Here is a 10357-nt window from a genome sequence, read left to right on the forward strand (position 1 = left end):
ATCTACCAGTAGATGGTGCCAGAGCAGTTTAAAATGCCCTGCCTCTCTCCCTGGGAGCCTGGATTGGATGAACAGCACTACAATTTGCTCCCTCTGTAGCTTGTACATGTCTTGATGACACTCTGACTTAGAGACCAGCTGTGCTCTGCAAATCTCCCCTTAGCAGGAAGGGGAGGAAAATCCAACTGGTTATTTATAAAAAAAACCCAGCCAATTTATTAGGATAACTTACAAAAATAATGTAAACCCAATCGGCATATAAACACCCACAACCAAATGCTCTGCCCTTTGCGATGGCACACAGCAGGCAACACAACACAGGCAGGAGGAACAGGATTTATGTTGCATACTTAAAAAACCACACTGAATGTAAAACAGGTCCTACTTCAGGGCAGAAATCTGGGAGGGTATGAGAAGTAGATGCAAGAGTCCCCTGGGTTAAGGATCTGCCCCCGTCATGACTGGTGCTGCTCACGTGATTCTAGCTGGAGTGAAGACAGGGGTAATGCACAAGGTATCTGTGATTTCCCAGCCACAGGAGAGAGGAGTACACAGGCTCTCTCTATCTTCTTCTGGTTGTGGCAGCTTCCCCTGAAGCAGCCGGAGAGCTTCCCTGTAAGCAAGAAAAAACAAACAAACAAACAAACCTTTCTTTCTAGCCCCAGTTTTACACCCATCCCCAGAGAACAAGGAGTTCTGTTCTCACTCATCTCCTCGTTACACCACACTGACTTCTGTATGGCCTACTGCCAGACCTCAGCACCCAAGACAAGCTGGTTCATGGCTAGATGGTGTTTGGACACTTAGAGCGAAGTGTAAGTCAATGGAAGTTTTGCATTGGGCCAGGATTTAACCCTAAACTTCCAGATGCGGATGATTCCAGAAGTGGCACTTTTCCTTCAAAGCCCAGACCAACCCCACAGTCTGGCTCCCAAGGGCAGTTAGTCATGAGCACTGATTCTCACCCCTCCTTTCCCTGGAGGAGTGACAGAAAGTTCTCTTATCAGGCTCTTACCGGGACATGACGTAGTTGATCTGTGGCTGCTGGTATCCATTAAATGAGGACGAGGCTGCTATGGTGTAGGCACCCATGTTCTCAAACGTCAGCCAGTCACCAACTTGCAGTTCTGGTAGCTCCAAGCCATCAGCAATGCGGTCCTGCCCATCACAAGAAGGACCCCAGAGGCTGCTGCTGAACAAGGGGTGATGTGGGCCGGGTTTCTGTAGTAGGGGGGGTAAAGGAGATGGACATCACAGGAGACCAAGCTAGTAAATTAAATAATCGGATTAAAGGTCAGATCCTCAGCTGGCATAAATCAACACTTCTCCACTAATAGCAATGCAGCTACACTGATTTACCTTGGGGCTATGTGGATTTACACCAGCTGAAGATCTGGTCCTAAGACTGGAGTAACTCCATGGAAAACTAATCCAAATTGACCAGTCTAGCCATCGACTAGTGCAGGCCCAAAATGTAGGCTGCGAAGAGTGAGTTTTATGGAAAAAAAATATTAGTAGAAATGTTCATATTTTAACGACCTTAAGAAAAAAGAAAACAGAGGGGAGAAAGAGCAGTTTGTCTGGATTTTAATCAACCCAGACATTGCAGCACTAGTACATAAGAAGCAGAAAGTTCAAGGGAGTTAAGGAACAGAAACGGAACTCGGTCTGTCTGGATTGTCTCCCCGAGCTAAAGGCAAGAATGAACTCTGGCAATGGCGACAGGTTTGTTTTAATGGTATATTCCAGTTTAATCATCTCCGTTGTTAGTCATATCTCTTAAAGCTATATTTGTCACTTGTGTCTGTCCCTTTCCTGAACACTCCTTGTGAGCAAACAGACACTGGGTGTGCCTCCACTGCAGTCAGAGGTGTAACTGCAGCCCATGTAGACATATCCAAATGAACTTTGATCTAGCTGGCTGTCCAGTCCCATCTGGGACCCTGGTACTTACTGTGCTGCCGGGGGTTTCACTGCTATTGTTATTGGAGCTAGCTCAGGTATGTCTACAGGTGCCGGAGTCACACCGCTAATTGTGGCGTAGACATGCCCACTGTATGCATAGTTACACACAGTGCTCCTCGTTAGCATACGGTTGACCCGTGGGGCAGATTCAGGTCTTGCTACAGCCCAGCTGCCATTCTGAAATCCCTGCAACTGGTTCTGAAGCTTTAAAACCTCCGTTTTTGCTCTAAGATGCCTGGTTGATCAGAGAAGACACTCACTGGCATTTTAGAGCCAGCACGTAGAGCCCTGCAAATCCGTGGGTCTCCGCCTTACATCCGTGGACCATTTCTGTGGATAGCAGCGTGGATGCGGATACAAATTTTGTATCTGCGGAGGGCTCTGATGGTAAGAGCCGGGAGGGCAGCTGTGAGGAACCGCAGCCCGGATCCTCCACCTGCCCTGGGTGGGGGACCTGGGTGCAGGGACACTGGGTGGGGGCTGCTTGGGCCCCACGCCCAGGGCAGGTGGAGGGTCTGCTGCGGCTCCCCACAGCTGCCAGCCCGGCTCTCCCCGACCTGGCTCTGGCCAGGGAGGGCAGCAGTTCGGAGCCGCAGCCCAGCCACAATAAAAGCCGGGCAGGCAGCTGTGCAGAGCCACGACCGACCCTCCACCTGCCTGGGCGGGGGGCCCGAGCAGCTCTCAGGCAGCTCCACAGGTCTCCCCACTCTCCTTGGCCAGGTCAGCGTGGAGCCCACCTGGAGACCCGTGGGGAGCCACAACAGACCCTCCACCTGCCCACAGTGCGGGAGGAGGGAAGCTGAGAGCAGCCCTCGGCCGTGTCCCTGCCCTCCAGGTTCCCCCCCCCCCCCCCCCGGCCGAGGGCAGGTGGAGGGTCCGCGACTCCACACGGGGTCCCCACAGCTGCCCGCGGCTCTCCCCGACTGGGCTCCGGCGGGGGAATGCCTTGGACCTCAGCCCGGCCCCCAGTGTAGAGCCCTGCAAATCCACAGATAGATGCGGATATCTGCAGATAATTTTTGCGGCTAGCGGATCAGATGTGGATACACAGATGCGCAGGGCTCTCCCAACATGGAAACTTGTTAACGCTTCAGAATAGGAGTCAAGGATTCAGCTGTGTATTAAAGAGAGCCACAGGTAGGTACAGGAAGCTACAGGAATTATAGATCTACCCAGTGTCTGTTGCACTGCTGCATCCAATGCCAAGCTATGGATGGTCTGATACACTGGGGGATGATCTCTGGTGTCCAATCACTCTGAGGAGGGCATCTGGCAAAAGCCTTTGAAGGTTTCATTTGTGATGAAACTTGAGTTAGAAACCTTAGCCCAACGTCCTCCTGGGGGGAAACACCACTGATTTCCGTGGAGTCACACCCGGGAGGAGTCACACTATAACACATCCTGCCTTGCCTACATCATCCTCTGTATCACAAACAGGCTGAGCTCAGTGCAGAGCGGGATGGATGGGGGAGGGAGGCTAGGGCCATGCTGGGCACCTGGGCAGGCAGGGAGCAGCACCCTGACAGTGCCTCAGTCGCTCTCTAGTGAGGACAGACTACTAGGGAGGCACTGCAGGGAGTTACAGCCAAACGCTCTCACCAAAGAGCTCTGATACTCAGGGTGGGGGAAAGAAACCCCAGAGATCTTCCTCCAAACCACAGGTGGGGGCTTTATGCGGCCGCCAAGGCCTGAGCATGGGAACAGAGCGTACTGGAGGAAAGGCACGCGGTGCAGCTGGGGAGAATCCCAGAAGTGGATCAGGCCCTCCGCTGAGTGCTAAATTATTTCTGGTCTATTGTTTCCCGCTTCCTCCAGATGGAAGGGACATGACTGTGGCTCCCTCTCGGGTTGCACAGCCCTCCTTACCTTGTGCAGGGTGGGTCTGGGGCAGGTGTGATCGAAGAAAATGCAGCTGAAGGATCCATAGATGCCATCGTTAATGTAATACAGGATGTTCTTCTTGCTGCTGGACTCTTCATCTGGGAGATGGGAGAGCAGGGAAGGCAGATTCAGGGAAGGGTCAATTCACATGTCAAGCTTAATACTTTGAGCTACTGGTTCTGGACAAAGATGCCCCATTTGAAGGGACTTTGTCAGCCTGATGTGGCTTTTGAGGGGCGACCAGACACTGACCCGGCTGATGGCCACAGATAATGAGAACTGAGGCTTGAATCAACTCCTACCCATTTTTCCTGCAGTCACTACTGCCGTCCAATATCAAAACAGGTCCACTTTGGACGAGTAGGATCTGAACTACTGAGCAGTTGTATGCTGGTTTGCTCTCAACACTCATCTTTCCAAGCAAAAGGCTTTTGGCCCACAGTTCAGTTACCCATCACAGCAACCTGTTATTATGTGGAGATAGACCTATCTCATAGAGAACTGGAAGGGACCTTGAAAGGTCATCGAATCGAGTCCAGTCCCCTGCCTTCACAGCAGGACCAAGTACCATCCCCGACAGATTTTTGCCCCAGATCCCTAAATGGCCCCCCCTCAAGGATTGAACTCACAACCCTGGGTTTAGCAGGCCAATGCTCAAACCACTGAGCTATCCCTCCCCCCGTGTTGCTGCCACAGGGGCTCAGCACCACATGATGTATCATTCCACCTGCTCAACCTACCATCTGATCCAGGCGGATCCAAGGGAACCTCCTGCTTGTCAATAACATTGACAGCCAAGGTAAAGGCGGAAGCTACATAGTATCGTCCTAGTTTGGCAATGATTTCCACCCCACAGCCTTCTGGGAAATACAAGTCCAAGGCGGAGTTTATCGTGGCTGCAATCTGATTGGTAGAAAGGGGGGGGGAAGAAACCACAAAACACTTATTCCAACATTTATTAGTTAACCACCCTTTCAAAATAAAGGCCAGAGATTCAAGCCCAGCTGCGATACGAGCTAGGACTCCCTCCCAGCTGCCTTCTCTGCCTAAAGAGAACACAAACTGAAATCTTTATACCTCTTCAAACCGGACTTTAGAGTTTTCAGTGCCAGGGAATCCACCTCCAATGTCTAATAAGTGCATCTTGTAGCCCAGCTCTGCACCCATTTCAAACACCAGCCGAGCATCTGCTATGGACCGAGGGAAGGCTTGCAGGTCGAGGCAGCCGCTGCCAACATGAAAACTAAGGGGGAAGAATCCTTCATTTAATCTGGGCTAAGCCCCGTCTCCCAACCTCCTCTAATCCCTGAGCATTGAGAGCAGACTTGGGGAAACAGTGCAAAACGTTATTCACAAATAATCATTCTCTAGGAGAGTTATGCTCTTCCCATACACCAAGAGGAGAGAGACTTACAGTCAGAATAACCTTTCAGACTAAAGAAAAACAAAATTAAAGCCTCCAGCGGAGAGCGCAGTGTGTGTGATTTCTCCTAGACAGTCTGCCGTGAGTTGCACATAAAGTGACTCCAGCAAGGCTCTTAGATATCTAGGCTGGGAATTTCAAAGAAGTTACGTCTCTATTTGCAACGACTTTCAATAGGAGCTGATCCTCTAACTCCCCTAGGAGCCTTTGAAAAAGATCAGCCTTAAAGGTGCAATACCTAGAAAGAAAAGGCATACATTACAGAGATTCACTCTTGTGATTAATTTAACTAATGTTGATCACACCCATGACCTTCTTGCATTTAATGGTAATAATTTAGCTTGAAATATTTTTAGTTGTGAAACCAAAACCCCTGAGTGCAAATTTTTAGTTTTACACCCAGACATACAATGCAAAGTTTGCTTGGTTATTGGTTAGTTCCCCAAGTCACCCAATCAAGGAACAGAAACAATACCATGTGACTTGGAGAACCAACCAACAGAGTGAATTTCTAACACTTGCAATTTGCAAACAAATCTGTAAACAGGAATCCTTGTCTGAAGAAATTAGGGAAGCGTGTCATAATTAACGTGGAATTCTGCTGCCTGTTCATGGGCTATTTGTGACCAGAAATAGAGGAGAAATCCCTCCAGTGAATGCAGTAGGACGGATTTGCCCAGGTTTGGCAATCAGACAGGCCCTCCCAGATCCACAAAGTTCAGGGCAAGTAAAGTTAGGATTCAGAGTCTGTGCTTATGTATGTCAATTTAGGGAGAATCAGGCTTCATGGTATGAGGATGACACCCTGTACCTGATGCCAACGATCTCCACATTCATCTCCTTTGCAGTTTCTAGTAGGTGTCTGCAGGACTTAAGGGTGGCACCAAACTTCACGCTCAGACGGGCAGAGGATCTGGGGTTGTCGGTGGCGATGCACAGAACCATCCTGTGGAATGAAGTTACACCAGGTCGGTGTCCCAGCTCTTCGTCTCCCACTCCCCAATTACCATGCAGGCCAAGGTACGCGATTTCTCCAACTCTTTACTGAAGCCAGCCCTAGTACATGGAACATGAACATGCTATGAAAATACATAAAAGCCCTGCCCATAAGAAATGTCATGTTCACCCTCTAGATGAGATTGAGAGACGGACCTTTGGTCCATCTCTGTTTCCAGCCTCCATAACCTCCTTCTTCCATACCCAGAGTTTATATACGTACCTGGCATGTGGATGGCTCCTTGCCACTTTCCCGAGCTCCACTTCATTGTCGAAAGCCATCAGCTGGACCCCGTGGCTGGCTGCGTATTTGATCTGCGCGATCTGTTTGCAGGGGTTGGTGTAGATAATCTTGTCAGGTGGGACCCCGATGCTCTGAACTAATGCAATCTCCGTCTGCAACAAGGGCATTATTAGCAGGGTGTATGGATCAGCCCCTGGGGAACTCAGTGTTGTGGGATACAAGTTGTTATGGAATCAAGAGCTCCAGGCCTGGGACATTCTAATGCACGTTGTGGGTTCACCAAGGATAACTCACCAGGAGTCAGACCTGGGATTCTCCTGGGAACCAGACACAGAGGAAGAAAGGTGGGTTTTCCCACAGGGGTCATGGTGGACTGCGTGTCGAGCGAGAGACAGCAGTAACACACCACTAGAAACACAAGACCAAAGAAGGTAGGTCTGTAAGAGCAGGAGGCAAGCTGAATGGACCAGGTTACCACAAGATATGTAATAAAAAACCACCACCTAACCCTTATCCATTAGGCCAAACTGCTTCACATGGTGTAAGGGGGGAGGAACAAGCATCTTTCCCCCACTAGTTGTTTAGAGTGCGTTCAGGCTGCGTGCAACTCCATTCATTGTCATGGCCTCTCGGGTTTTGTTGTTTTCCCTCAGGCTTTGTTCTTAAAACATATAAATACATGTCACCTGGGCAACCTGTTCCACTGAATCACAAAGAAATAAATAGCCTTGCTTGGATCCACCCTGAAAAACCCGTTAAATGAGACAAGAGGGAGCTTCTGACTCAGCCCTGAACCCATCTAAGAGTGGACTGTGGCCGCGTGTCCCAGAAAAACCAACACACTTAGGACATGCCTCATTACAGATGGATTCTGCTGTCCAGGAGACGTGTAAAACAAGGAAATTCAGGTGAAAGGGAACGATCGCCTTTGAGTTTGGAACACCCGACTGCGGGAAGCAAATTTCCCACGATGCACTATTACTGTTGTGCCAGAAGGGGGAAGACTCCCTCCAATGTAAATGCAGCATGGGAAGCCCCAGACTAGGACACTGCAAGCTGCACTAAGCTTGTTTAACCTTTGTGCTGTCAAACCGTGCCTTGGCTGGTTCTCTCACCACCTTCCAGGGCACAGATCTAGCCACCGCACCCCAAGGACGTTGCATCCCAGAGTTCTTCTTTCCCTTTGTTCCTACCTTGCTAGCACAGTCAAATCCTGCCCCCAGCGCAGCCAGCGTCCGCACCACTCCTCTGCTGCTGTTGCACTTAACGGCGTAGAAAGGTTTGACGTGGGGCAAGGCCTTCAAGAAGCGCAGGTGTTTCTTCACTACATCCCCCAGGTCTGCCACAAAAAAGGCCCCTTTGTTGCCCTAGAGGGAAGAGACTGGAGTCAGCAACAGTGGTCTCAGCGCCCCTCCCTCCCCCAAGGAAGGAGCGTTGCAGAGTCTTCATGGAGCAGCAAAGGCACCAGACTCAAAACTAAGCCTGATTCTCCACTCACACCAGTGATGCCAGTGGAGTTACTCCTGATTTACACCCACATAAAGAAGGGGAGAATCAGGCCCTAAATGTCCAATGATCAAGGTCCCTCCAATTTGGGGGCTTGTTAAGAATCAATCTTTTTGTTACTGAAATCAGTGAAGTCTGCAAATGGTGCCCAATAATCAAGTCTTCCAACTGATGGCCAGTAGCGCGCACCCCGCCCAGCTGATGTACGCTCCATTTGCATCGATACACCAGCAGAATGCCCAATGTGACGAACTCCAGGCTCACAGATGCTTCAACACGACCAGCGCGGGGGTGGGCTATGTTGTGTGTGGGGCGACTACATGACACGAAGGGGGGTAGCTTGAGGGCAGTTAGTGGTAACCTGCGATTGACGGACATCAGCACAAAGCCTCAATTTGGAATTCAATATGGTCTTCTCAGAGCTGCAGCGAGATTCTGGTGGGACTCAGTCCACCACTGGGAAGAACGGGCAGGAGCGCACCCCTGAGATGCGCCACGCAAAAAAATAAAATCAGCTCTTTTAATTTGAAGAGAAGCAAAGAGCTAAGAATGAAGCCCGGGAAGGAGCCCTACAAGACGTAAGCGAGGGGGAAAGTGGAACAGAGGAGATATTTTTAGACAAAGATTTTTAGAAATGTGATTTTTCTTCGTGTCTTTTCCCCCAGTCCACTGGCAAATAACTATCCGTTCCCCCAAATCACAATGTTATCAAGCCCAGCAGGCAAGGAAACCCTGAAAGGCAGCAGTGCTTATTAAGGTGTATTTTAGTCAGGGAATCACCCAAACCTCGGCCTGATTCTTAATGACACAAAGGCCCTTTGACACCACTGTGGCAACGCAACGAGGGATGTCAATGATGCTTATATCCACTTTAAAGCCCCTTCACGCTTCCAGCGTGATGTAAAGAGGCTTCAGTGTAACTGAGAATTCAGGCCCTGGTCTCTGCAATGCAAGTCTCCTGTCCCCAACAATACAAAGAGTCCACTGCCCAGTTCTCTCCACTCGGACCCTAAACCAGTGGTTCTCAACCTATTTACCATTGTGGGCCGCATATGCAACTCTCTATGTATTACGTGGACCACATCCACACAAGATATATACTATGGGCTGCAACTGTGTGCTGACTGGGCCACAACCGGCCCTAAACCAAAATTGAAAACAAAATTCTGCCCCCCCCCTCTTGGTAAGTGTTGTGAGATGCTGAGAAATTGCACCAAAGTGTCTCAAATCCTAATGCTTCAGAGGAGAGCGACAGTTAAATAGCCCCCTACAGTTAGATGCCACATGACACCAGGGCCAGCGGATGGGAAGGAAGGGCTCATAGAAGCTAAGTGCCTCTTACCGTCTGGGAGGCCTCCATGAGGAGGTTCTCGAGGAGGTCTCTGGTGGTGAAGCCCTCCTCCACCATCATAAAGTCTGATTCATCCAAATACCCACTCATCCTCCAGATCTAGGAGAATTGCTAGTTCTAAAGCCTCCTTCAGTAGGAAGTAGTTTCTAAGTATGCAACACACTGTAAGGAAGGAGGAAGAGAGTTAGTGGTGGGGTTCTTCTGGGTCCATCCCCATCCGGCACTTTCTCTAAGGCCTGGTCTACACACAAACTTGTACTGCTGTAACTAAAGATGTAATTTTATACTGATTCAGTTAAACCACTGGAACTTCTCTACAAAGCTGAGCAAGTAACAGATATATATATATATTTTTAGTTTATTGGCAATTTCAAAAAGTTGAAGAATCATTTTGGGTCAAAAACATTTCATTTGGATTTTGAAAATTTGTAAATGTTTGATTTTTTTTTTAAAGTTAGATGAGATTTTGAAACAAAAAGAAATCATTTCAAACCAAACAATTCTAAACATTTCGATTTTTTAGAATTTCTTTTTAACCAAAACAATTTATTGAAATTGACAAAGTCGGGAAACATTTCAGTTTTGCTGAACCTGTATTTTCAGCCCCCCCCCAAAAAAATATTTTGTGCAAAAAGTGTCACCCAGCTGTACTCCTCTGTGGCACTAAACCGGATTTATATCAGTTTAGCTTGTGCCAGTAACTTCACAGGTGTCAGCTAAACTGATGTAACCCGTTTTAAACAGACATAGGAGTCCACACACCAAAGCTGCATTTGGTTGAACTAAACTGATTTAAGTTAAATTTAAGTTGTGTGTTTGAATAAGCCCAGAGACTTGTCTCATAGCACAGACTTTTTGATGACTTATTTGACAGAACAAGGAGTAATGGTCTCAAGTTGCAGTGGGGGAGCTTTAGGTTGGATATTAGGAAAAACTTTTTCACTAGGAGAGTGGTGAAGCACTGGAATGGGTTACCTGGGTGCAAGGAAGT

General features: G+C 48.8%; 1 protein-coding gene across 2 annotated transcripts; it reads right to left on the bottom strand.

Moving 5' to 3' along the window:
- Positions 1-347: 347 nt before the first annotated feature.
- AZIN2 (antizyme inhibitor 2) lies at positions 348-9456 on the bottom strand. Of its 2 annotated transcripts, XM_024202495.1 has the most exons (11): positions 9358-9456; positions 7703-7876; positions 6489-6661; positions 6081-6215; positions 4924-5089; positions 4587-4749; positions 3832-3944; positions 1016-1221; positions 764-773; positions 648-651; positions 348-608 (listed from the first exon to the last, which is right to left on the bottom strand). In XM_024202495.1, the coding sequence occupies exons 1-11, from the start codon at positions 9454-9456 to the stop codon at positions 472-474; spliced, it is 1380 nt and encodes a 459-aa protein (XP_024058263.1). In that variant the 3' UTR covers positions 348-471. The 2 variants fall into 2 exon arrangements, with proteins under 2 accessions (XP_024058263.1, XP_024058262.1); XM_024202494.1 differs by lacking the exons at positions 648-651; positions 764-773 and having other exon boundaries at positions 348-613.
- Positions 9457-10357: the final 901 nt, after the last annotated feature.

This window comes from Terrapene carolina, unplaced genomic scaffold, assembly GCF_002925995.2.
Source record: "Terrapene carolina triunguis isolate 2854851 unplaced genomic scaffold, T_m_triunguis-2.0 Scaffold236, whole genome shotgun sequence".
NCBI classification, from domain to species: Eukaryota; Metazoa; Chordata; order Testudines; family Emydidae; genus Terrapene; species Terrapene triunguis.